A 27,665-nucleotide genomic window follows, 5' to 3' on the forward strand; every position below is an offset into this window, starting at 1 on the left:
ACGTGTTCCGCTTTTGAATAAGACTTCATATCCCAGAGGTCACTGCATGTAGCACGTCAATTGACGGGACGCCTTGGCTCACGCGGACTGTCTCTGGGAGTGCTGAGTCGAATATCCTCTCTCGTCTCACCGTTAGGAACCGGCTGCTTTAGTTCACCTGAAGCGGAGACCAAACATTCCACTTCGAGTTGGGACGCTCTCGCTCACTCCACGGGGCGACCTTAACATCGGGGTTCGGGCGGACACTTACCGAGACCAAGAACTACGTTGCCGAAATCTCACACAAGTGAAAATCCAAGACCCACGATGGACCCGAGAGACACTGCCCCTGATTCATGGGAACAAGAGGACGATGTGGAGGCCACAATCGACGGGCAACTTGATTCCGCGTTAATGGCCCTAAATGTGAACGCCAAACCGTTTGTGCCCAATGTGAACGCCGTCGAGTTTGTTCCGACTTTTGCCGTGAACTCTCATTCGGATAATGTGGATTCTGTTGGTAAGTTCCTGGTCACGTTGGGGAGCTACTTTAGCTAGCTGCTAGTCGCTAGCTCGCTAGCCGCCGAACTGACACGCGTTCCTTGAAGCGCGACAAACTAGCTAGCTGCTGGGGTGTTTGGCGTCCCAGTCATTCAGGTGGTGTGCCTCGTGCTGGAAATATAACTACAACCCGTCAATCCTGTCACTGTTACTCGGGCGCTCGACTGGAGAGCGGCCCTATATCGTGTTGGTAACTGTCAAACTGTCTGAAAGTCATCAACCCAGCCGGCATTAGCTGGGTACACCTCACCGGCGCTAGCTAGCTAGCATGTTAGTTAGCTGGTGTGGTGAGCCGCTCAGTGTGAAGTCGATGCCTTTTTAAACTAAGTAACCGAGCATTTTGTTCTTAACGGTAAATATGGCAAAGCAAGAAGTCCTTATGGCAAACGCCCATGTTATCATTGTAAAACGGCCTAACTTCACTAAAAGCTAAGCTCGTCATTGGAAATAGTTTTGGGGAATGTAAGTGTTTGGTGTGACGTGGATGTTCTGACGCATTGCTGGTCAGCAGTGAAACGAAATGTGTCACTGGAGACCTGGACCAGACTGAATCCTGTAATAAACGGCAGTCGTTTTATTTAACTGTTTATTTTCAGCATGCCAGTGGTTTAAGATCTTTCTACTGTAGTCTTAAACACTACACATGGACAATATTACCAAATGGAAGTGTGTGCTCCAACATGTGGAGGTGCTTGACATGAAAAACTGTACTCTTCCAAATTTAACAGGTCCTTGACTTAAGGTGGTTTCTGAAGGCACAGTGAACCCTGTTTATGGAACGTATGATAAACTCTTTAAAACACACACTTTCCTCTGAATTGAGCCTGTAGCAAGAAGTGTAGGTCAGGCTCCTTTTTAAATGAACTTAAAACATTAACCGAACCGTTGTTTCTATTTTAGTTGCTGTTGAAAAGATATCCACCGTGGAGGCGTCAGAAAGTGCCGGTATGTATGGAGTCAGTGTTTGCGTTTTCAATGTCCCCTGTACCTTATGTCATGTACATGCTGCTATTGCTCGCCTCATTGTCCTGACATGTGCAGGCCCACAATGAACGGGTTGGAGTAACAAAGCCTTTAGTGGCTCTTGCATCATTTGTTTCAGAGACCCAATTACTGATGTCCTGTTTGCTTAATTCCTACGTCTTTCAGCATTATTGACTCTTAGCATCTATATCTGCCCCACGGTGCCTTTTGCAGATTAAGAACTGAGTTCATAGTGTTTGACCAACTGAAAAGTGAATTTAGTTGTAGATAAGGATCAGTTGGTTTTTTGTTTTGTTTCAGGCTGCCTGGTTTTTGCTCTTTCCCATTCACTGCGGCATCAGTGTTTACTTATCACTTAAAACAGACATGGCCATATTTCAGTTGGAGATTACGGCACAAAATGTTCAGGAATGTTTCAGAGAATCAGCCAACCATTCAAAAATAATTTGAGAGTGAACTGATTGAATGTTATTTAGATCTGCCACAGGGACCACTTTAAATGAGCAACATATTGTCCTAGAAATAATTTGGATTTTGTCATTTAATGACAAATAAAATAATCCATTCATTTAAGAACAACTTCTCAGAGCAACACTTTTGTCATTCAGATATTTGAACAATGTAAAAAAAAAGAAAGTAAAAATCCTAAATTTTGTTTACACATGACGGCCACAGTTGAGGTTAGCCCAGCTTTTCTGCGTAATATAGCTTGTTTACTGTGCTCACATCGGCAGGTTTCTGTATTATACATTGTAAAGTATTATTAAAGCACAAATACAGTCATGTAACTAAATATGTACTTAACCACTGGAAATCTACACATGGTATCCAAGGATTTTTCTTAAGATGCCATATGGCAAGTTGTAACATAACAGCCCCTTGTGGCAATAAAGCCATGGTCTTTTTAATTTTGTAGTCAATTCAAAAAGTGTTTAGTCTAATTTAAATGTGTGAAGGTTTCTAATGACAGGCGTTTATTGATATTTTAGGAAACCTTGTTAGGTTGATTTACTAAAGATGATTGTTCCTTGTAAATATGAAGTAAGATGTCAATGAAACTGGTGTAGCACTGTAAAATATTTTGTTAAAATTAAATGTTATGGCATAATTATTTCACATCGATCACATTGTAGCCCTGCCCTGAAGCATCCCATCCTTTATGATCTGTTTGACTCTAAATATACCATAATTTACTAAGTAAACATCACATTGTATTGAAGAAGACTATTGAAATTAGAGATTGAGACAAAATCATGTTTGCAATGTTTAATGAATAAATTATTCAAGAGAGAAGTAGAGTAATTTTCTCATAGACTTCTATACCAAAAGAGCTGCCCCTTGACAACCTTTAGAAAAAAATGTAAGATTATGCATTGACTTCACTAGCTTCATTGTTATCTTGTGCAGTGCATTCATTATACACTCAATGATTGTTTAACTTCTTACATTCACTGACCCAGAAAAGTAAATCATGCTAGAAAACTTTAGCAGAGACTGGTATGTTGCTGAAGGTTTTGGTCATGCAGGTGGAAGTTATCGAGAGCAATTAGAGGCGAGTGATTGTTGTTATTGTATAGATGAATGGTTAACAGTCAATTCTTTTTACGGTGTTCCTACATCATGTATCATTCTTCACCACCACCTCTTTAAAAAATAGAGTCTGGGTTCAGCAGTCAGCCTGTTATACTCATGATTGACCGGATTGGCCAGCAGGTGGGGCTGAATCAAATATCCTTCTTTTTTGTGCATTCAAAGCTTTAATTGCCATTTTTGAACGAAGCTCTAACTGTTTTTGATGCTAGAGACGGTTGTTTTTGAAAGGCTGAACGCCAACAATTTGTGTGACTGTTTTGTGAGGTAAAACCATTTTTTTGGATGTTAAAATGATTACATCTATCTGTTGAAATTTGGACTGAGACAACTAAAGTTACAGATAGGATGACTGAGTGTTTGTCACTCGCTGATTGTGTGTTTCAGAATGACAGAGAAAGAGGGAGTGAGAGCCGTGTGGTGTGAAAGGCAACAAAAGGCATGTTGAGATACTAATAGTCTAAACGATGCCAAATCTTTGACCACAGTCCTCAACACCGGGTTTGTGAAGTGCATTTCTAAGCAGGTGACGAGGTCACAGGAATGATTTGGTTATGCTAACATGTGATAAAGGATTTCAACTGGCCCTTATAATATACACAATGTAACCACATTGATACATTTTTCTTTAACATTTCAACCACATGTCTATGTTCAAACTGCCCACCTGGGCAGGTGGCACCTTGCATGTTAAACCCTGTCATCAGTGTGCACATGGGTGGATGATGACATGGGGTGTGCTTTGAATTGTTGGAAGACAAGTAATACAAGCATAGTCCATTTACCAGTTAATCCATGTTGTGGACACATCTTTAACTCACCAGCATCAGGATTGATGCAGCATTCATACTAACTATATTACTTGCCCCCTTTTGTAGTCTCTGATAATACATCCCCAGACAAATATACAGAAAAGCAAACCATTACATCCCAATGGCTCTTTTCTTTTGATCTGAACAAAACATGGAAATTGTTCAATTTCTGTAAATGCAGTTTGTCATCTCAGATGTTCCAAAAGGGAAGTGTAGCAACGGTCTGATATCGATCCTGTGAAAACATTCATGTATATCGTGGCATTTTGGTGTCCATCAAAGTAGGGCTGCAACTCGCTTAATCGGTCCATTATTCTTTCAATTAATCGGATAAAAAATTAATAATTTAAAGCATTAATTTGCAAGTTTTTATTCCAAAAACAAAACTGACGGTGCAAATTTACTGTGAGAAATACAAATCAGAAAACTTAACAGGATTTGTTTGACCATCAGAACTTGTTCTCTACACTCACAGACATGCGCACACACATGCGCAGACACACACTCTCACAAACATGCAGGGACACACACTCAGACACACTCACAGACATGCACACTGAAAAACACTCACAGACATACACACTCAGAACTCAGAGAACAAGAGATGATATTCCAGAAGTAAACACTCAATGTATCAACAGATAACTTACAGACTGAACTTTACCTAAACAAAGGTTATTCGTTAGATATGGAACTACAAATCCCAGCAGCACTTCCTCTGCATGAAGCCACATTATATCGGACTGTTGAACGCAGGTCTGCGTTCTGCACCTCAGAGGAGATGTTTACGCGTTGCTTCTCTTGAAGCCTCCGCGGTATTTTAAAACGAAGACGTTGTCTAACCCAACAGCAACATAATAATCGCGCGACACAACGAATCGATTATGAAATTCGTTGCCAACTTTTTTAATAATAAATTTTATCAATTCGTTGTTGCAGCCCTACATCAAAGCACACCTTCCTACAGAGCCTATTAATACAATTATCAAATCATATTTTCGTGGCACACAGTGAATTTGTTCAAATGTAACCACTGTGTTTAATAGGCATATAATATTATGGCAGTAAGCGTTGCCATATGCAAGTAGTTTGACAATTTGGCAACTAATTCTTGGTCTTTGGTAGGTGTCGACCATAAACGGCGGCACTAGCTGCTTTACTGCCCCACAATTTTGTGCATCATCAAACGTGTAGAATCTGCGCGTATTTTACGCTCAGATTGTAGCTTAAATGTTTTCATAATGGGAAAGTTGCCAATTTTCAATCAGCGTTGTGTCCCTGCAGCACATACAGATGGACGGCACCAAGTCTGCAGGTCGCCTGCTGCTCACACTGCAGTATTACAAAAACCAACCACAGAAACTCAAATATGCTGCTGGGTATTGATATGCACCTCTGTTATGCTCAGAATAGCAGTGGTGAATGAAGAAGTGGAAACAAGAAGCTCTGTGTATATGTACCAGGGTGTTGTGTTGTTTGAAGTAGCTTGTCAAAGGAGAAGGCTGTGGGTGACGTAGACTGTTAATGACTGTGCAGCTCCAGTGGAAAACGGCGACTCGGAGATGACCACAGAGGAGCCGTGGGACCAGAAAGATGCCGAGCCAAATGAGGAGGAGCCAGGAGGCGGGCCCTGTGAGGACCAGGAACCATCGGTGGCAGCAACTACGGAGGAGGAGGCGGCTCCGGAAATGATGGAGGAGGAAGAGGAAACGCCATCGCCCAAGGTTTCAGCTACGCAGCCAGATGCCCCCAAGAAGGAACACATCAATGTTGTGTTCATCGGACACGTAGGTCAGTGGTGACGCCTGTCTTTGTATCAATTTAATCATTCAATAAATGACAAACAGCCTTGGCGGCAGATTTATGATTTTTAACTTATTAATATTTACTATTTTACGATTACTAGAATTGACAGCAAGGCTCCAGACTAACTTCTTTCCTAAATGCCTCACCAGAAATAATTACAACCGTCCCAAAGTTTGCCTAGAGTGGTTATAAAAACAATCAAATCTAATGATTAGGAAATAATTGATTTACATTGTATTTAAATACTTGGCGTGTCCGTGACGTTACTATGTGTCAAACAGTGGCAAAGTAAACGTCCAACTGACTGGCCAATCTGCCGGAAAGCGGCTGTTTTCCATCGGCAGCCTATTGATCGGGGCATCTCTACATGAATAAATGGCTCTCATGTCAAATGTAGCTTCATTGCATTGCTGCTTAGCCTCGTGAGTAGGTGGTTCAATCAGTGTAGTCCAACTCTTATTCCAGCTGCTGCGTTCCATGTCCCGTCTTTGTTAGCAGCTGATGTGTCACCAGATTACGCTCCACAGTTACTCTGTGGCATCAGTGCCAGGTATCAGGGTTGGAGTGCAGTCATTGTGGTCTGTTAGCGCTCAACATCGACTTAAACGCTCCTCCGGTCACACAGCATGGCTACAACATATCGCCTCTCTCCATATTTTTTCTTTTTAAAAACAAAATCACTGCTATTGGTCACCCTTTAGCTCTGTTTGTGGGTTTTTTAAACTAATAAGAGAAAATATTTTTGGACTAAATATTTTAACTTCATTGGCTCCTTAAACTGTTAGCTGAACCTCATATCTCCTCCCAGCCTCGTTCTGAATGAAGTGCTCCCCACAGTGAGAGACAGCAGCAGCTTTGGAGCTCACCATGTGAACCTCTAATCAATGACGGACCAAACCAGTAGCGTGACATTTTGTGGTCCAAATTTTTTTTTGTTGTTGCTTTATTTATGGTAAAAATATATAATAATATAATGACACACCTATGTGCCATTTTATGATCAATATTATTTCACCATATGGAAAGTCGAAACCAACTTTGACCCTGCAGTGTTGAATTAACCCCCGGTTTTCGACATTCGAGTTTCACGAAAGACAGTGACCATCAGTAATGTCAGCGTTTTGTCTGTTCTAACCCCGGCATGTGTTCTTTACCTCCAGACGCTGGCAAGTCCACTATTGGCGGACAAATCATGTGAGTAGCAGTTTCCCATTACTTTCCTTGTAATAATCGAAATGGCATTCACCACATCAGGCTTTGACATATTGTACATTTGTCTTTGGTCCCATCCTCTTTCATAGGTATCTAACAGGCATGGTAGACAAAAGAACCTTAGAGAAGTACGAGAGAGAAGCCAAGGAAAAGAACCGGGAAACCTGGTGAGTGGGAACACCGCTGTGCCTCTGCTTTCCTTCTCGTGAATGTAGAACATGGAAGGATGCTCTATGCTGACCTAATTCAAATGTCATAAGATAATCCTTTATGGCCAGCGAGATCAAGTTGTGAGATATGACTCTAATTTAAATGTTTTAATTGTGTTAATATGGTCAGGAGTTATATGTGGCCGTTGAATCAGCTAGGCCAGTATTGGCTTGGCTCATCAGCGTAGATCTGATAGATGTATCAGTATTGGTACATAATTGTACCAATACTGGTGCAAATCAATACCTGATTGGTCACCAAATCATGCCTGTAATATCAATTCTGTCTCCCAGGTATCTGTCTTGGGCTTTAGACACCAACCAAGAGGAGAGGGACAAAGGCAAGACGGTTGAGGTGGGGCGAGCATACTTTGAGACAGAAAAAAAGCACTTTACCATCTTGGATGCTCCAGGCCACAAAAGCTTTGTGCCCAACATGATCGGAGGTGCATCGCAGGCAGACCTGGCTGTTTTGGTGAGTTCAGAGAATTACCAGCAGTGTTAAACATCGGATCCAAACTTCACTCGTAGGCTCTGTCGGCCCAATAGTTTTAGAAACTAATTCTAATCGCCTAAGCCTGAATTTACTGAATGTTTTTTTGTTACATTTGAAGCTTCTATTAAGGTTTTGAAGTGATGCTTTGAATGTCTGTCAAGCAGAAGTACAGCATTTGATTATTTTATGAATGAAGCTGCAAACTATTCGGCACAGCCCTAAAGATCTGCACAAACTGCCATAACCCAACCCGGTTTGCATCTACATAACTTCTCCCAACCAAAAAGACGAAGGCAAATTAAACCAGAAAAAGAGGTTGTTTACTTTAAATCGTTAAAACAAATAGTTTTTGTTTCATTGCCAGAAGTTCAAGTTGTCTAAACATCAGCAACATAACGTAAAGCCTTGTTCAGCAAGGTTCCAACACATTTCCTAGCCATTGGAAACACATGCATAGCTATCCAACTGAGTTTATGTCCTCTGTAAATGTTTAAGATATGGTCATTGTGACATTAGTTAGCTACAGCAAAGGATCCCTCCTGTGTTTCCGTAGCACTTGTAGACAAAACCACTGACTGACTGACTGTGTGGCCTCCCAGGTGATCTCTGCCAGGAAAGGCGAGTTTGAAACTGGTTTTGAAAAGGGTGGACAGACGCGAGAGCACGCCATGTTGGCCAAAACGGCTGGCGTCAAGCACCTGATAGTTCTGGTGAATAAAATGGATGACCCAACAGTCAACTGGAGCCTGGAGAGGTGGGTAGATCACACTGAGCAAACGGAGCGAAGGCATTCCAAACTCCCGGCTCATGAGCAGCTCATGAGTCACGTCTGTAGAATATCAATGAGTAAATTTAAAGCAGATGTTCCTCTGCTCAAACTGAATTACAAATTATGGTGCATGTCGTCCCTGTTGTATGTCCAAAACCCTGTGTTTTTAACATCATTTAAAGTTGTCAAAGTTGGTATGTGCATGTGGTGGTGTTTGATTGGACTTCATTTCATTGAGAGTTGCTTTCATGTATGTAAGTGTTCATACGATGTGAACACAGATACCTGGGATTCAGGACATGTCCTCTACATACACATGAAAGGGCTGCTGCCGTATTCTGAGTCGTTCTTCATCCCTCCTGTGGTTGAACCCTCAGATATGAAGAGTGTAAGGAGAAACTAGTGCCATTTTTGAAGAAGGTGGGCTTCAACCCAAAGAAAGACATTTACTTCATGCCGTGCTCCGGCCTGACGGGAGCCAACCTGAAGGAGCCCACCGACATGTGCTCCTGGTACACGTACGTCTTTCAGCTTCCTCATCGCCTCTCTGTGGTCTCCATGGTTACTGTGTAGACTGTTCATCCATGTCTGCTAACTGCTGTCCTGTTTGATGCTATTGCAGAGGGTTACCATTCATTCCACACTTGGACAGTTTGCCACATTTAAAAAGATCAAGCGATGGCCCCGTCAGATTGCCCATCGTAGACAAATACAAGGTAAGAAGAAGATGTTTAGCCCGAGCTGGATTCATGCGTTTACAAGGAAGCCCATGAAAGGTTGTTGGTTTCAGGCCGCTGCCACAAGCAACTTTCTATAGTCTAAAAGGTGTAGGCCTGGGTAACATTGGTGTTCAGAAAGGATTTAAAATGCCTTTAGTTTTTGACAAATATGTTTATTGTATTTTATACATAATCTACAAAACCACAATTTACATTAAACGTAGAAGTGGAATACAATTTAAATATGTTTGTGCAAAGGCATGTTCCATCCAACACTTAATAGTTGCAAAATCAAAACTAAGTTTTGACCCAATTACATGAATGCTTTTTTAATTGTGAAGCATTTGCTGCTGGTGCATGATTTATGATGATAAATCTGGATGGCTGGGGACTGCGAAACATCCATTTCATTCCACCACTTGCCAAACAAGTTGAAACGTGGCTGGTTAATAAGCCATTGCCACCAGGGAACACTCTGTATTTCACAATACATCGTAGTTGGATAGTCTGGTGATGTCATTGTTTGAATTTGCAGACAGACATGGAACATTTGATTAGTACACAGATTTAACTTTTGCATGTTCTGCCCTGCTTGTGAAAGTCTGACTGAGCGTATTGAGCCCTCTCTTGAAGGAGTAAACATTTAAGCTTCATCATATCCGTTTGTAAAAAGTTTTCTCTGAACTGATACTCGCACAACAACGGATTCCTGTTTTCTCCACTGCTCTGTAACACTGCATCGATCTGTCTCATCAGGACATGGGCACTGTGATTCTGGGCAAACTGGAGTCGGGCTCCATCTATAAAACACAGCAGCTGGTCATGATGCCAAACCGGGTAAGATATCCCACGAGCCCTTTCTTCCATCAGCGGGAACCAAAAAGGATGAGAAACGAGAATGCAAAAAATACTATCAAACTATTTCTTTATTTTTCTAAATGCCTTCCACCGGCAATTAATATTTTGTTCAAACATATTTACTAAATAGAACATGTACCACTGGTCGTGTGTCATTTGTGTCATCAAAAAGTAACTAAACCCAGGAACTTCAAGCCTGTAGAACGTCACACTTGCGTCACCTTTTTTTCTGTTGGTCATGTAGCGTTCTAATCTCAGTACTAGACGTTCTCTACTTTCTGTGGCCATGAAATCAGGCGTCATTTATGGGGGTTGCGAGTGTTCCCGCTGTCAAAGTGACATTGCACCATTACACTCGATTGTTCGCCACCTGGCTCCAGATCAGCCGATGGCACTATTCGGTCTGAACCGTGCGTATTTATCGATATGTACAATTCAATACATAACTCTAAACTGTTTTTGTGTCAATGTATTTACTGACTATTAGCGTCAACTAGGTACCTTCAGTTTAGTCCTACACATCGAGTTCTCCCTATTTTTTTATAACGGCACCAGAAAACACAATCTGTTGTCTTCCCTCTCCATGTTTGTCTACCTTTCCTCATGCAGCATGTGGTGGAGTTGTTGAGTCTCCTGTCAGATGATGTGGAGACAGATGATGCCCAGCCGGGTGAAAACCTTAAGCTGCGGCTCAAGGGCATTGAGGAGGAAGAGATCCTGCCGGGCTTCATCCTGTGTAACGCTGAGAACCTCTGCCATTCGGGGCGCACGTTCGACGCCCAGGTCAGTGTCGCCCAGCGGCCTCATGCCAACCGTCACATTGGACAGTATTAATGGGCGGGGAGCCCCTGAGGGATCGTTTCCTGATTGGAGGACTCAAGCGAGCAGCTGGTGTTGTGGTCAATCCCCCTCCTCCCCCTCCCGTTACCACTGTTTGGATGCCTTTGAGCAAACTGCACCAGTGGGACCAGAGTAGTGGGAGTGTTCATTAAAGTGACGACATGTCAGTTGTCCTGGTACCTGCTCATAACCACTCTCACTCTTTTCCTCACAGATCGTCATCATCGAACACAAATCCATCATCTGTCCGGGTTACAACGCTGTCCTTCACATTCACACCTGCATTGAAGAAGTGCAAATTACAGTAAGAGCTAATGCTAACCTCAGTGTTCCCCTGTTACAGAAAGACGGTGTCCCGCAAGACTGGAATCATTATTTACTTTTAGAAGTGGACGAGTGACGTCTGAACAAATGTAGTGTGCTGCTTTTTCTCGGAGCAGTCTGATGGGGAATGCTTGTGTCACGCCTGTGGCTGTGCTGATGTTCTGTGCCTTCTGTCTGCAGGCCTTAATCTGTCTGGTAGACAAGAAGACCGGAGACAAGAGTAAGACACGGCCACGATTCGTCAAACAGGACCAGGTCTGCATCGCCCGTCTGCGCACGGCAGGAACCATTTGCCTCGAGACCTTTAAAGACTTTCCTCAGATGGGACGGTTCACCTTACGGGACGAAGGTAGCTTTTTATTCTAAATGAATTGTGTTTTAGATTTGACATTTAGTCTAAGAACGCTGAGAGAATGGAAATGGAGATAAAATGTGCGTCACAATTCCCAAAATGAAGCCATGCACTTGCCATACTAGAGTGCTTCCCTTCAGAAACCTCTAATGGAGAAACGTTTAACGTGATGTCAATGTGCGCCCACACGCTGCGCTCGTCTCGGCCTCATGGTCGTATACATTATTATTATTGTCTGCCGCCTCAGCCAACGGACGGTGATTTAGATATGTTTGACTTGGAATTCTTTTTGTCTTTTAGTTACTTGGAAATGTTGAACAGTGAACCTGATGAGTTCCTAAAGGTTTTAAATGTTGTACTCTGCATCAGTGAGTGAGGCTGAGATCCAAATGTGACGGTGGTGTTGTGTTTGTGCGTCTCAGGTAAGACCATCGCCATCGGTAAGGTGCTGAAGCTGGTTGCTGAGCGGGACTGAAGAGGACAGCGCTGCCTGAGAGTCTTAGTGAGAAGGAATGGGCGGAGCTCGGTCATAACCCGCCCACACAGTTGTCAGCGGCGACAGCACCTCCCTGTCACGCCCCCCTTCTGCGTGCCGAAGACCAGCTTCAGAAAAGAACTCATGTGAAAAAGAACCCGTTTTTAAGCAAATGACACAAGATGAAGTCCACGAGTCGGCTTTCTCATATTGAGAGCTCAGCTATGCCATTTCTGGGTCAGCCCACCTCCACCTCCCTACTCTGGTCTGCTCAGCATTACATGAGGGTTTTTTCTTCCAAAATTTTTTCTTGCTTTCATCAATGACAAATGGCGGAAGATGTATCTGTAAACCGATGTGGACCAGGATCCTGCTTGGATTATTAAGGATGATTTTCAGACTTAAATTGCAAAAGAAATGGTTTGAAAGAACTTAACCAGTTGAAACCAAAATGTTGATCTTGGGTGTACACGTTTCCCTTTGCCATACCCAGTTTTGGTTTCTCGTGGCGTTCTGGCAGTGTGCTTGAGCGTGTTCAAATGTTATTAAAGCAAACAACTATGACAATAAAATGATAAATTGGGAAAACAAAGTGTGTTCATTTTCAGAGAGTTCCAGTGGCTGCTTTCCTATTCCTAACAGTCATGCTACAGTTATGGTTTTACAGCGTTCCCAATGTACCCATTTAAACATGTCAGGCCATATGTTGTCTTGTTAGAATACTGTTTGAGCATTGCGTTTGAGGAATAGTTATTAAAAGTGTTTTCCCAGGTTGTTCCAGTGAGTTGGCCTGACATGTTGAATGGGCTCTTGTATCCCTGTGAAGTGGTTTGTCCACCAGAGAGCACTGACACCTTTGTTTTCACACTGTAATGGATACCCACATGTACAAGCCATGAACTCGATCCATGTGTGGCTCCAGTTATGGATATTGCATAAAGCTGAGCAACGCTCAACATAAATGTTTGAACGAGTGATGCTGCCCGGCAGCACCGAGTAAAGGATCCAGCTGGGGACATCTGGAATGAAGGTGGATGCAGCGGTTGTATATTGTTACAGGAATCACTGTAATTTACCAAAGATTTCCATTAGATTTAGTTCAAATGGTTAAATTAAGAGCATCCCCTTTTTTAAAAAAAAAAATACATGTCATGAAAATGCCTTTGTTCTCAAAACAATTATTATTATGACTTTGTTCAACACCTGTTCTTGAAATTGCTGAACATATATTTCCGTTAAGGTGCCTGTACTTTTACCTGAGTACATCCATCATTTACTACAATGTGTTTCACATGGACACAATGTATGTGTTACACAATCATTTGTCTGGCTGCTGTCTTTATTACAATACTTTTAAAGTTTAGATTGAACAAAATATTTTATATTTGCAAACTGCTCATTTGATGCAAAATAGATCAAAGATTAACATATTTTTTACATTTAACTTTAGAAGTAGGATTTTAAATGTAGGCTTTTTACTTGTAATAAAATACGCCGAGATAGTTTTATTGCTACTTTAACTTAAGTAAATAATGCACAAATTATGATCTTTTATTTTCCTGCTATTATGATGAGAGTATCACTAATCCGCTGAGGAGTGGAGCGGCTTTAGTGATGCTGAGCCTGATGTGGGGGCAGTCAGTCTGTCAGCGCCGGTCCAGCAGAGACACAGACGGGCTTTGGGTAAGATGAACATTTTGCCATTTCATACTTATCTGTATATTTAATGTAGCTGATGCGATGAAGCTTCACATGAATCCTCACCATGGATCTGTTGAGGGGATGTTGATGTTCATGCTGAACCTGCATCTGCAGAGTGATGTTCTACTCTAAAGTTCAGGCTTCTTGCATGTTTTATGTCGTTTTGCAGCGGGTTTCCTTCAAAAGCAATCATCAAAACTAAAATAGAAAAATGTCAGTGTTTTTCATTATAAAATACCTGCCATTATTCACTGTTTGTATTAATGACTCCAAATCCCATGAAAAGGTCCAAACCAGCGATGAGCTGGTTTGGACCTTTTCGAGTGTCGTGGAGCGTCGTGGAGAAGCTGTTGCTCGTAACAGTAACATCGGCTGTGGCTGTTCTAATCATGTGGGCCAGCAGTCATGAGCACATGAACGTGACCTGAACCCGAGGCCGCTAAACAGAGTTCAGCCATCATTCCATCATCAACACCTGAGAGTTCACGTCAGCGGGGAGATGTCCACCTGTCCCTGTTCCTGCTTTGACTACGTGGAGACGGCTCACTCTGTGCTTTGAGCTAACTGTTAACGTGTTGTTTAACAGGATCGTCTCTTAGATTAGTGTGTTAGCATCCTAACATTAGCTAATTAGTAGTAAACAGAGTCCAGCTGAGGCTCATGGGTATTGGACACATCAAAGCGAAAAAGTTCTTCCCGTTCTTCCTGATGGGAACGTACAGAGGTTTCCTTGATTTAATGGACATTTATTCAAATGTTGTGAGGATTGTCAGCATGACATCGCAGATGGACTGACCGACTCCACCTGACCTACAAGTGCAAAGGTTGACCTCTTCAGAAGGAACGGCTGGGCTTCAGACTGAGACAAACCCAGAGATTCATCCCCATCGGGACACCAGAGAGTATTGCTGTGTTCTTTTCATTGGATTAAATCTGTGGTTTTCAATCTATGGGGTGCGACTCTCTAGCGAGGTGCGGGGGGAGATGCAGATTCTTACATTTTTATTTATTCATTGATTTTTTTAAGAATCTTTTATTAATCCCACAGTGGGGGAATGATTCTCTGCATGTCATCATCCTTAGTAATGAAGGAGCTTTGTGCTGCTGTGACGCTCTGGGGCTTCAGTGTCTTGCTCAAGGACACTTCAACATGAAACTATGGGGAGAAAACAGGGACCCAACCGGCTTCCTTGCTCATCTTTTTTGCCAAATATAAGTTATTTTTTGCACATATATAATAATTCCCCCACTCGGGCGAGATGCAGAAGTAAGAATCCTTTATTAATCCCACAGTGGGGAAATTATTCTCTGCATGTCATCATCCTTAGTAATGAAGGAGTTTTGTGCTGCTGTGAAGCTCTGGGGCTTCCGTGTCTTGCTCAAGGACACTTCAACATGAAATTATGGGGAGAAAACAGGGATCCAACCTCTTTTTGGCCAAATATGAGGGGTTTTTTTGCTCATATATAACTTTATTTGCATTGTTTTAACAAAGTGATTGCACATGTTATTAGTTTTTGTCAGATGGCGCAATCTGGTTTACTTGAAAGGATTTTAATTTTCTTTAATCTATTAATTAAAAAAGCACGGATGGAGGAGTCTCAGAAAGTTGGACTATTTTGTTCCATGTTGTTGGGGCGGTCGGGCCCGAACTTTTTCCTTCCTCCAAAGCGGGGCGTGACAGAAAACTTTGAGAACCACTGCTTTCATTGTAGAATAATGTCAGACTGCATCCAGTACTAGCAGCCTGTGTGACCCGTGGTGTTTGTGCATCTGGTCTCTGCAGTGTCCCCCAGTGTGACCATGCTCTCCACATCAGTCCCCATATCAACCATGGATGGGGAGGACGCTGAAGCCTCCACGCCGCTCAACCCTCTCCTGGACAGGAAGTCAGCCGGCGCTCTGGCTCCATCCTGCTGGCTCCTCTACTTTAGGCCCATCGTGGCCATCGGTGTTGGTGCGCTGCTGTTTGTGTCGGGCACCACGGTGTCCCTGCTCTCCTTCACCCAGGTAGGCACGGTCCACTACCTGCTGGGCCCGCTGTTCCTCTCCGTGGGGCTGATGTTCCTGGTCACCGGGCTGGTCTGGGTCCCCGTGCTCAAACAGAGCCTGGAGCAGAAGCCGCTCACTGAGGTCCACCATGGCAAGGGGGATCAGAGGGAGCACACACACCACTGATGGGAACGCTGGGAACCAGTAACCATCTGCTCTGAGAGCAAGGGGATGTGTACACTGGCAGAGATTAACAGTCGGGACGTCTCAGCCTCACTCAGCGTTCTTAACTTAGTCTGGATTATCATTTAATCTCGCTCATCATGCAGTCCGACATCCAGCTCATGTCCTGTTTGCTAAGCTAATCATTTGATGCTGTTCAGTTTGGGTATGTAAAAAAACACATTTTACTAAATAATATTTGGATTTTTCTTTATTTAGCTGACTGTTATTTTGTGTCAACGTCTCCCAACATGAAGGTCCCTGTCCTGTGAACACCTTGTGTCCTACATGTAACCTTCAATGTGCCGTCCTGTCCAGCTCTGTGTTTAAATGCTTCATTAGCCTGAGAAGGAAGAAGGAATACTTCATTCTCACGTTCATCTGAAAAGGTTTTTTTTGCTGAGCATCAACTCTACACAGAGCCAGGAATCACATTCTGGTGAGGAAATCATGAATGTATGAGTCTATCGGCCTGAGGAATAGAAATAGAATAGAATAGAAATAGAATAGAATAGAAATAGAATAGGCCTTTTGTTTGTTTGCAGTCACCCTGGAAGATGTGGCTAATAGACTTTAAGATCGTTATGTCCTTAAGTTACAAATCATTTTATCTTAACAAGTAGGAACTCGTGTTTCAAAGCCATTATTGTTTTAATGTGATTCATAGTCAGAGCAGAGACAAGACGTTTCTGTTGTCGTCCTTGTGATGTCACAGCCCTGTGCTACTGTCAAATCCAATAAACAGTTCCTCCACTTCAGACTCCTCTCTTTATTATTCACTTTGACAATAGAACCCATTCAAGAGCCATGTGAACCTCACATGTACCACTGGAACATGTGAGAGGTCATGTGAACCTCACATGTACCACTGGAACATGTGAGAGGTCATGTGAACCTCACATGTACCACTGGAACATGTGAGAGGTCATGTGAACCTCTCATGTACCACAGGAACATGTGAGAGGTCATGTGAACCTCACATGTACCACAGGAACATGTGAGAGGTCATGTGAACCTCTCATGTACCACAGGAACATGTGAGAGGTCATGTGAACCTCACATGTACCACTGGAACATGTGAGAGGTCATGTGAACCTCACATGTACCACTGGAACATGTGAGAGGTCATGTGAACCTCACATGTACCACAGGAACATGTGAGAGGTCATGTGAACCTCACATGTACCACTGGAACATGTGAGAGGTCATGTGAACCTCACATGTACCACTGGAACATGTGAGAGGTCATGTGAACCTCACATGTACCACTGGAACATGTGAGAGGTCATGTGAACCTCACATGTACCACTGGAACATGTGAGAGGTCATATGAACCTCACATGTTCCTGTGGTACATGTGAGAGGTCATGTGAACCTCTCATGTACCACAGGAACATGTGAGAGGTCATATGAACCTCACATGTACCACAGGAACATGTGAGAGGTCATATGAACCTCACATGTACCACAGGAACATGTGAGAGGTCATGTGAACCTCTCATGTACCACAGGAACATGTGAGAGGTCATATGAACCTCACATGTACCACAGGAACATGTGAGAGGTCATATGAACCTCTCATGTACCACAGGAACATGTGAGAGGTCATCTGAACCTCACATGTACCACTGGAACATGGAAGAGGTCATGTAAACCTCTCACATGTACCACAGGAACATGGAAGAGGTCATTTGCCGAGGATCGAACCACCGATTCTCTGATTGAAGGATGACTCTGCCAGTAACAGTATTCACCGGACCCATTGGAAGGCCATTCAGTGGAGGTACTGCCAAACAGTTAGATTCAAATATATAAAATATATTATCATCATCATCTTTATCATCATCATCATCATCATCATCATCATCACCATCCCTGTGTGTGGACCTTCTGGGGGAGTTTCATATCTCCTCTGTTCATGTTCTCTATTTCATTTGACCAATCTGTCCCATGCGGGTCATTTCCTGCTGCCCATCTGTCTCATTGGATCCTCGTCGGCTGTTGCTCTCCTTCATTTATTTATTTATTTGTCATCTTCTCCGTAAGCCGCTGTGGCTGCTGGTGGGCTGTGTAAATCCTTTAGGACCGGATTACTGAGGCAGAGAAACAATGCTGGACAGATTCATCTCTGATTGTTCTCTGATCAACATGGCCACACACACACACACACACACACACACACACACACACACACACACACACACACACACACCCTTATTGGGGCTGTGGCTTCAGGCCAAAGACCAGCGGATGAACTGATGTGACCTGATCTAACCTGCAGCTCATCCATCTGTGTGTGAGCAGAATGCAGATACAACAGAACTCTGTGAGTGATTTGTTTGGCACAACAACACACAGGATGCAAACAGGCCTACAAAGTGCGAATGTGGCCTGTTTCTATGTTTTCTGACAGCTGCCACTGCAGATGCTCGATACCAAACACCTGTAACCTGCACCATGAATGCTTATCTGGAGGTTATGGACACAATGCCCATTGACATGATGAAAGATCATTTATAACTGGAGATCTAACGGCAGATCTTTCTATTAGAGGACGACCCGCTCTTCCTCTGAGCCGCTGTCCAACTGAATATTATATACGACATAATTAATACAAATAGATGATTATGTGATCCTCTGTCTGGGTTCATGTATTGATACAATGTTTCAGACTGTGGTAACAGTGTATTCATATGTACATGTATGTAAGTACTGTGCATATTCCTTCATATTGAGCTCTGGCTCTGGAGTCAATGCTCTGATGTGTCTTTTATTCTATTTTGAGCTTTTTCATGTTTTACACTGACTGTTTTGTAATGTTTAAATTAATGTTTCTAATAGTATTTGTATCTTCTTTACTTGTGCATTATGTTGTGAGACACATGAAGTGCAGCCCTGCAGCTCTGTCATCAGCCTCTCACCTGAGCTGTCTTCCAGGTGAACAGTCCTCACGAGCAGGTGGGGCTCTTGGCCCCGCCCCCTCGGACACCACGCCCCCCTGAGCCTCGGCAGACTACCTGTCCCGAGCCTCACCTGATCACCTTACGGCGCTCGGGAGCTCGATGCCAGGGCACAAAGGCTCGCGCAGGCCGTGTGTGTGACATGGAGCCGGGGTACCGCGGCCTGGGCCGCTGCGCGTGCTGCTTCTGGCTCGCGGTGGCCTTTGATGTCGTGGGGCTGCTCGTGCTGCTAACCGGCGTGTTCGTGAGCGTGTTCTTCTACGACCTGCTCATCTACGCGGGAGCCATCGTGATCTTCCTCAGCCTCATCTGGTGGGTGTTCTGGTACTCCGGGAACATCGAGGTCCCCCCGGCGGAGCTCGAGGATGACGTCGGCCTCCTGAAGAAGGACAAGGGCGGGCTGAGCGGCGCGGTGCGGCGGCTCTCCAGCCGCGTGTCCAGCGGCATCAGGACCTCGTTCCGCAGGAACGGAGCGCCAACGCGCGCGACCCGCACGGAGGGGTCACGCGGGGGGGCGACGGGGGCCCCGCAGGTGGAACAGGTGTCCGTTTCTATGGCAACGATGACCCCACAGGGGGATACCCCGCACTATGCTGTCTCGGCAGCGGCAGGCTGTGACGTAGAGATGCCGCACACAACTACAGAGAGCTCCCCGACATAGTGGAGGCCGACAGGTGAGGCCTTCACACAAGACCACCTGTAAAGTATCTGTGTGTGTTTTATTACACATGTTTTTTTTATTATATCCCTATATTTCACTGCAGCAATATTTGATGTCGTAGATTTAGACTTTGGAATAGAGAACACTACTCTCAGAGTCCCAGAGCCAGCTCCCGCTTCAAACCAGAAACTTGAAGCTTAAATGGTCAAATGACTATAATGGTGGAAATGAGATCCATACATTTCAACATTTGGTCATTCAACTCTGCACATGTACCAACAGCCAGGATTTAAAAAGTGCTCAGGTCCTACTCTCCAAGGTGACCCCGCCCAAAGAAGAAAAGCTTTACTTGCCACAGAAAGGACATTTTATGTATCATTGTTTTACATTTTGTTTCAGTTTTATGTATTAAAACTGTACAATTATATTTTCATTAATATGAAAGTTTCAGTCATATGTCGCTTCGTGATGATTGAAAGGCTGTTTCTAAATGGTTTTGCGTCGACAACTCATGGTCTCAACACAATATTATTTTATATCGATGCAATTGAATGTTCAGAAGCATTTTTGTTTTTATATTTAATGTTTTATATATATATTAAATGTTATTTATATATATATATATATATATATATATATATATATATATATATATATATATATATATATATATATATATATTAAATGTTATATATATATATACACAGTATATATATAACAGGAAAAATACATTTAAAATGTTCTGAGGTTATGGACAGGGAATTATAGTCCTGTTGTTATAGGGTTCAAACGCATAAATGATTTGAATATTTCTGAATTCTAGACCTATAGAAAGCTTTTGTTTTTCATTTTCATTCTTTGATGCGGTTTGAATGCGGAACTAAAAGGATTCCAGTGCTGCAGCAGTTAGGACTCTTATCTTTGGATCAATCATTAACCAGTTCTCTGCTCACTAAAAGACAAGCCTTGTTTAAACAATAGCAGCCCCTGATCACCTGCAGAAGTGTGTGTGCACACACACTGACGATAACGTGTCCTTCCTTCTCCCCACAGGCTGCGGGGAGCCGGCCCCCCACGGCCCCCACAACCTCCACGGCCTCCAGCTGCCTCCAGCTCAGGCTCCCTCTTTTACTATTCATGTGTTTTCTGAGAAATTATGAATATAGATGATGGTATTTAGAAAATGTGTTGCTAAGCACAGCTTTATTTCTATGTATTTTCCTAATAAACGTTGGGTTTGAATCAGTGGGGTCCATTCTGTCTGTGTGAGATCCAGAGACATCAGAGATATTGTCAGAGATACACATCAGAGAGCCGTCATCACGACTGCTTAGTGAGACTAAACCGTCTTGTGCTGATTCAGTGTGTCTCTGATGTGTTCTTACAAAGGGTTAACAATGCATCACTGCATCAGGAGTTAAACTACCTGTGAGGCAGTAAATCAGAATAAAAAACACCAGACATGTTTGGAGTGTTTGGAGTGTCATTATCCTGTCATATCTTCCATCAGTGGGATTGGATTCCTCCATTTGAAAGAGGGAATTATACAATAACCAATCAACATTTAACCTTCAACATGTTCGCTACTAGTTATGGAGTCATATTGGAGTCATATACTGAACTAAAATGGACTTATTTAAACTATCCAACAAATTCAATTTGGACAGAAATCGTCTTCCTCAGGTGTGCCATCGATGTGTGACTGAGTCAGTTAGTCCCGATGGGGCAGGTGGCACCTTGCATGGTAGCTCCTCCCATCAGTGTATGAAAGGGTGAATGATGACATGTTCGAATGCTTTGAGTGGTCAGAAGACTAGAACATATCTAAGTACAGTTTATTTAACTGGTGACCTCCAGCAGACAGACAGTGAGCTGGCAGGTGAACAGCATCTCCAGGTCAGCAGCTGAAGAGAGAGAGAGACTTTCCCAGAGGAGTTGTCGAGACCAAAACAGCTAGAAGGATGGAGGAATGTACATTCATCAGGTGACACAAACACAAGCAAAAGGCACATAAGCAACAGTTTGCTAACATGTTTTCCAGTCAGAGCTGGAAATGATGCGTTCTTTTGGGTTTTGGAGTGCTCGGATTGTTCAGGTGTCCATTCTCGCCCAGGTCCAGGTGTGCATATACATTCATATTCATATAAATGTAATAGTATAGCAACCTAAGAGCAGTCTTAATACAATGTATTAGTATATATTCCCAGCTTTGTTGTTATAACATACACACACATACACACACACTGGTATTGACAGATGGACTCTGATGTGGACACTTTGATTAAATAAGTATATCTGGACTCATCATTAACCTCTACCCTTTAACCTATGATCGAAGTATTAATTACTGGCAAATCAGTCCCCATGATGGTTGATACAGGTGCTATAGTGAACAGCACCGCCATCAGCCCATTGGGACCAGAGGCATAACACAAACCCAAATAAAGAATTCTGATAGATTGATCTTTGACTCCAACCTCACCTGGGACCAGTCTGTTCCACACAGGTCACCTGGTTGGTTCAGGTCCAAGAGCCTGAGCCTGATAACTGCAGTTCAATGCCTGACCTTCGGCCTCAACCAGACACACCAGACATGCAGCACAATGGAGAGGATACAGAGAGCCACCGCTCTTTGCTGATCATGAAGCTTTTTACAATCCATTCATTTAAACTCTTAACTTTGATTTTGAGTACAACAAGATGCTCAATAGAATCACGAGGATGAACAAAGTAATACCTGAGAGGTAGAGTCATGGAACAGGAGTACATGAGTTGGATGGGCTGCTGGTTTCTCTGTGACCCTTACCGTACTAGATTATTTACATAGTAAGGTTCTGGTTAGGGTGTTTTGATCCTTTTAGCCACTTAAACTGGTTGCAGCAGCCGACATGTTGCGCAGAAAAAGCTGAATATGTATATGTGATGTCATCAATAAATGGAGTGGCTCACTGGCTGCTGAGCAGAATGCTGGCAGCAGGCTTCCTCGTTCCCACCCTTGTTGATAACAGGCCTCGGTGTAACCTTTGGAACCCGCCGGTTTGATTCTCCTGCTGTTTCCTCTGACTGCAGCTGTGCTCTACTTCTACACTACAGAGCCCACAACTACACAGCAAAGAAGGAACACACACATTTACTGTGACAACTTACTGTGTAGCATTAGTTCTAAATGGGAGGAGTGAGTTTAATGTACATTATTCTATTATTATGAGGATTATAAATCCTCAGGTCAGCCACCATGATACTTGATGGATAAATCAATGATTTAACATATATATACAGATTGTTAACTTTGGTGTTTTCTGTATAACTACAAATAAAATAGATGTTTTTCCTCTCTATGTCATCAATAAAAGTCTCTGTATTTGATGTGACTGTTCTTTTTTACACACTCAGGTGGTTTTCACTAGATACAAGAAGATGTTCTTTAAAACATACATTTGAATTATTATTATTATCATTATTGTTGAAACTCTGTTCTACTTGTTGCTTAAAAGTATTGTGCCCTTTTTCAAAGAGATTTAAGCTAAGTTTTAAAGTGCGGGACTGTAGTATATGTTCAGTAATGATGTCACTGTTTTGAAGTATGGATGGAAGTTGATTGAGGCATTTGATTTATTTTCAGCTGTATCTTCCACAGTGTGGTTCCTGGTATTGAGAGGGAAAGTGGTAAACTGCTCATTCTTTGTGTGCTTTATTTACTTTTTTGGCTGAAGGGAGTTTTCTTTAGTCTAGAAATGATCAGGATCATCCTCAAACTCCAACATGTGTAATATGTAGAATATGTATTGCACTCAATGTCAGTAAACCCACCAACATACACACACGTCATCAGTAGTGTTGGTTGTTGACTCGATTACCTCCTCAGCAGGAGAGCGGATTCAAAAATAAAAACTCCTCTTAAGGAAGCATCTCTTTACTTTAATTTGACCATCTTACGTTGCTCGATAATAGATTTCAGACACATATTGAGTGTTGTGTGTTTAATTGAGCTCAAACTGTGTTAGTCTCGTGTGTCTTGTTTCTTTTTCAAAAGTTGCATGTGGGGTTTAAAAATGTCACTTTGGTGGCGCCTAGTGGTCGAATCAAAACGAAGACCGGGGCGCTCCGCTACATACAGAGCTCCAGCACATACATAGTCTATAACAGGTGCAGCTCGTTGTGAACAATCTGGGACTCAACCTTTTAAAATCCAAAATATAAAAATGAAATGTGTTACCAGGCCGTCCCTGCAGCATTGACACTGTCTGCCGGCTGCAGGCGTCCTCGCTCTCTCTGACGTGCACACACTCTCCTTCCTCTGACTCTGCTGGTGGATCGGATACAAAACACTCACTTTACAATAAGGCTTTACACGTACAGTACATGCGACAATAAAACACTGATTCATATGAATTTCATATCATAATTACCTGCAAAAAGAAATTCCCCCTAAAATCTAACTCTAGTTTTCAGTCGTGACCCCCCTCACCCCTGTCCACATGTGAAGTTCTGTTGTTCATAAAAGGGTCACATTACCTGCCCACGGACCTTGAGGCAAACATGTGCTACTATGAAGCCTTATAATATATATATATATATATATATATATATATATATATATATATATATATATATATATATATATATATAGTTTCTTCCATTATGTTTGCAAACGGCCAAGTCACACATATGATCAAGTCCACATGAGACTTCGAAGAAATATCCACAGCCTGTTCTCCGTCATGGTGTCTGATAGTTTTAGGGTATCTGGATGGATGAATAGGCCTGTCTTTTAAAGTGCACGTTAAGAACCTAGTGAAGACAATTGTATCAACCTGATATGCAATTTATTTAGTCCATCAACCTTGAGTAAAAAAAGATCAAGCTCTCAATTGAAACATCTTACCACTTAATCCATGAAGGTTTGTTTGAAACATGATCCTGTTGACATACATTTGGAGCTTCCGGCACAAAGAAGGTCTGTTTCAAACTACTTTGTTAACAACTTCAACAAACAAGTTTGAAGATTAAGAATACTTATTCTCGATTTAAAGTTGTCTTCATTCGACCATTGTTTGTAGATTTCTCCAAATGTATAATAGTTCATTCCTTTTTTCAATATAAACTGTTTGGTACTATTATATCAGCAAAATTGTAATCAAAAGACTTGAAGGTCAACATTTTGTTTTCGATACATCTTTCTTTTGGGATATTTCACAGAAAGACAGTGCTGCTCAAGGGTTTAAAGTCACATAAAAGCAAAAATAAAAACAAACAACAAACCTATGTTTATCTTCCCGTTCCTAAATCCAACCAACTGGAACCTTTCACCCTGAGTCGAGCTTGTGGGAAGACTTTGAATGCGGCACCGGAGTCCTGCGACACTTCCGTAAACAAGGGATTCTCTTCCTATTGTGAACACATGCTCGACACGTTTAGTCGAGCAGTTGTTGTCAACACACTGGAATAATTCTTTCAAAGTGACGAATATTGTCTTTAAACATTAGACAGTTAAAGAACTCACTAAAAGACAATGAAAGCTCGTCTCGTCTCTGAGCGGAAAGCCGGCTGACGGAGCGACACCGCACGAGCGCAGCAGGGAAACATGGAGGTCGACAGCCGGGACTTTCTCAACACTCCTCCCGTTAAGACGGTCAGATTTGGAGGCACTGTTGTGGAAACATTAGCGAAACATAAACGGGTGAGTGGTCACGTCACGTCAGTCAACTTATGACTGCTGACGGAGCAGTTGTGGAACAGTAAATGAGGGACTGCATGTTGAAGCTGTGCATGATGGATGAGAGCATTACGTCACCAGGACAGCGTGAACTGTAGCCTGGCATCGTTCACTTCCTGATTGGCTGTTTCTCTTCTTGTCTGAAGGGAGATTCGAGTGACTATGAACTGCTGAGACATCAGCTGGCTGATCCCGATATAAAGGTAGAGTAAAGCAGCACAGTGTTCAAGCTGCTCTCGGATCTGTGTCACGTGGCTTTATTTCTGAGCGGACTCTCTCCTCTGACAGGATGCCCAGATCATCAACTGGCTCCAAGACTTTCAGGGTTGTGTGAACCAGCTCACCAGGGACCACGAGCAGCTCATCTATACCATCCTGGTGAGTTTGCCAACACAATAGTTAAAATGTAATTTATTCTGGTCACATGACATCTATTGCGTCTGTCCATCCAGGGAGAGGATCCTTTAGTTTATTGAATAATGGCTGAAACTCTTCTGTGGTTTTGTGTGTTTTCTAGAGACTCCCCTGGGTGGGCCGCAGCGAGGCTGTGGTGGGGGAGTACATGGTCTTCCTCAGTAACCTGGTCTCGGCACAGACTGTTTACCTGTGTGCCTGCCTCAAGATGGTGGTCTCCCACTTTACTCCCAGTAGGTACCCCTGACTGTTGGTAAAATAATACAGAATTCAAGCTCTCACTGCGGTTTGTTATCGTAACTGTAACCTTTTGTGTTTTCAGTTTGCTGTGATTTTAAATCTTAAGGCAGAGAGGCTGTGTAACATATTTACTGTGTCCCACCACCATATTGTGTGTTTCTGTTTCCAGAGAGAGTGACTATCTGCGAGGGAGGAGTTGATATCTCTGATTCAGATGATGAAGATGAGAGTAGGTGTCCTCCATCTTATTCAAGTGAAATTTCACACATCATAAACCTTCTATGCTTCAGGTCTGAGTATCTCTTGTTTCTGGCCAGGGTGTGTCATCAGTGTTTTGTTACTTGCTCCGGTTTGGGGAGCCATACGCTGCTCTCTCACCTGCAGTTGGGTCAATATGGTCTGTCCAAAGTTACAAAAATATATATTATTGCATTTTAGTTCTAGTCCAGTTCCTGTTCACACAGGACAAATGCACCAAGAGGAGTAAACATGAAGTTATTCAGGCTGGTAACTCGATGATTGGACAGTTTGAATCATCAGGACCAACGTGAAGTCCAGCAGCACTTTGATGCTTCGGATATGATTATTTATGAAGAAATAACTGATTATTATAACTGATTATTAGTGCATGGACAGGCTGCAAATCAACTGCATGATATGGATAATGACGAACAGCTAGAGAAGCCGCTTTGCACACTCCCAGATGACTGGTGCAAACGGCAGGGAACACACATGCACAAGCACGTGCACGTGCACACGGCCTGTTTTACCGTTATGATTCAGTGCATAATACTGAGGGATCACTGTCACACTCTAACACTTCAGCAGAGCAGTTTGAAGATCTTTTCAAGTGTTCTTCAGGTGAAATACCAGTGCTGATGTGCATCACGTTCCGTGTGGATTTCCATACATGGGTCATGTATGTAGTGGAAATTAACCATATCAATCTCCTTTTAGAGAAAACAAATGTGATGTGAAACACTTAAATGTCTTAAAGCATTTATTGAACAGAAAACTTAATTTTCAATTAAATGGACAGAGCTCTGGCCCGGAAAAATAGGGCAACATGAGTTCTATACATCTCAAATTATTATTGAAATGTTTGCCCCCTCCTCCCCGCAGTGTCCTCCTTCTTCCCACCAGACAAGCCTTGGTGCCTGTCTGGAAGATGTTTGGCTGCGGCCCAGAGAGACAAGAGTGAGAGACCCAAAGGCAAAACAAAACCAAACATTAAAAAGATACATTTTGTTGTTGCCCCACCTCGGTCACGCCCATCCCACCAGGTCAAGAAGAGCTGAACTCTGCTTTTAAGCTCATTTTGACTCTATGATACATTTCCACCACAATGTACATGGACTTATTAAAGTAAATTATAAGATCTCCTCCTGAGCACATTTAACGATCAGCAGATGGATTTATTTGTTTAAGAAAATAGCTAAAATCACATATCTGCGATATCGGTGGCAGCTTGAGGTGGACGTCTCGATGTCAGTGAGTGGAGTACTGGTGATGCGTTGGGCGGTTTTAAAGTCTCTGGCTGATTACAGAATGAAGGATGTTTGAATGAAGAATGTTGAATACTAACTCTCTACCACTCCTGTGATTTGTGAAGACCTCCCCAGAAACTTCAATCAGTGTCACCAGGCGTTGCAGCTCATCACCAGATATGTTCCATCGTAAGTCTCTTCTTCTTCTTCTTCTTCTTCTTCTTCTTCTTCTTCTTCTTCTTCTTCTTCTTCTTCTTCTTCTTCTTCTTCTTCTTCTTCTTCTTCT

At 42.7% G+C, this 27,665-nt stretch overlaps 4 protein-coding genes across 5 annotated transcripts in view; all 4 read left to right on the top strand.

The window, feature by feature from the left end:
* pdxdc1 (pyridoxal-dependent decarboxylase domain containing 1) overlaps nucleotides 1-5,593 on the top strand; it is a 28,793-nt gene extending 23,200 nt beyond the window's left edge. Inside the window, exons 24-25 of one of the 2 annotated variants that reach the window (XR_011079415.1) lie at nucleotides 1,441-1,485; nucleotides 5,463-5,554. The gene's annotated coding sequence lies outside the window, so the exon portion shown is untranslated. Of the gene's footprint in view, nucleotides 1-1,440; nucleotides 1,486-5,462 lie in introns of both variants that reach the window. The other variant, XM_068596093.1, reaches the window with a different exon arrangement.
* Nucleotides 76-12,578, top strand: gspt1l (G1 to S phase transition 1, like). Its single transcript, XM_068596095.1, has 14 exons — nucleotides 76-499; nucleotides 1,441-1,485; nucleotides 5,463-5,717; nucleotides 6,893-6,926; nucleotides 7,034-7,111; nucleotides 7,448-7,628; nucleotides 8,249-8,403; nucleotides 8,796-8,936; nucleotides 9,041-9,134; nucleotides 9,894-9,974; nucleotides 10,605-10,778; nucleotides 11,050-11,139; nucleotides 11,340-11,508; nucleotides 11,934-12,578. Exons 1-14 carry the CDS (start codon nucleotides 307-309, stop codon nucleotides 11,984-11,986), a joined length of 1,743 nt encoding a protein of 580 aa, XP_068452196.1. The 5' UTR covers nucleotides 76-306; the 3' UTR covers nucleotides 11,987-12,578.
* Nucleotides 12,579-19,003: 6,425 nt separating this feature from the next.
* On the top strand, nucleotides 19,004-19,522 carry si:dkeyp-72e1.6 (transmembrane protein 238-like). Its single transcript, XM_068596076.1, has one exon. It carries the CDS (start codon nucleotides 19,004-19,006, stop codon nucleotides 19,520-19,522), a length of 519 nt encoding a protein of 172 aa, XP_068452177.1.
* A 5,377-nt stretch (nucleotides 19,523-24,899) lies between these two features.
* rrn3 (RRN3 homolog, RNA polymerase I transcription factor) overlaps nucleotides 24,900-27,665 on the top strand; it is an 11,168-nt gene continuing 8,402 nt past the window's right edge. Inside the window, exons 1-6 of the mRNA XM_068596147.1 lie at nucleotides 24,900-25,202; nucleotides 25,385-25,441; nucleotides 25,527-25,616; nucleotides 25,756-25,885; nucleotides 26,062-26,121; nucleotides 27,505-27,568. Of these exons, the coding sequence (XP_068452248.1) occupies nucleotides 25,107-25,202; nucleotides 25,385-25,441; nucleotides 25,527-25,616; nucleotides 25,756-25,885; nucleotides 26,062-26,121; nucleotides 27,505-27,568 (497 nt within the window). The 5' untranslated portion in view covers nucleotides 24,900-25,106. The remainder of the gene's footprint in view (nucleotides 25,203-25,384; nucleotides 25,442-25,526; nucleotides 25,617-25,755; nucleotides 25,886-26,061; nucleotides 26,122-27,504; nucleotides 27,569-27,665) is intronic.

This window comes from Clinocottus analis, unplaced genomic scaffold (assembly GCF_023055335.1).
Source record: "Clinocottus analis isolate CAN_PGR_092001 unplaced genomic scaffold, fCliAna1.0.p SCAF_34, whole genome shotgun sequence".
Taxonomy (NCBI): Eukaryota; Metazoa; Chordata; class Actinopteri; order Perciformes; family Cottidae; genus Clinocottus; species Clinocottus analis.

What these genes read in the sequence shown, in the direction of transcription:
- si:dkeyp-72e1.6 (XM_068596076.1), top strand. Translation starts at nt 19,004, where the DNA reads ATGGAGCCGGGGTACCGCGGCCTGGGCCGCTGCGCGTGCTGCTTCTGG.
- gspt1l (XM_068596095.1), top strand. Translation starts at nt 307, where the DNA reads ATGGACCCGAGAGACACTGCCCCTGATTCATGGGAACAAGAGGACGAT. An exon ending in GGATAATGTGGATTCTGTTG is followed by an intron (nt 500 to 1,440) that starts GTAAGTTCCTGG and finishes TTTCTATTTTAG; the next exon opens with TTGCTGTTGAAAAGATATCC. An exon ending in GAAAAGAACCGGGAAACCTG is followed by an intron (nt 7,112 to 7,447) that starts GTGAGTGGGAAC and finishes TCTGTCTCCCAG; the next exon opens with GTATCTGTCTTGGGCTTTAG.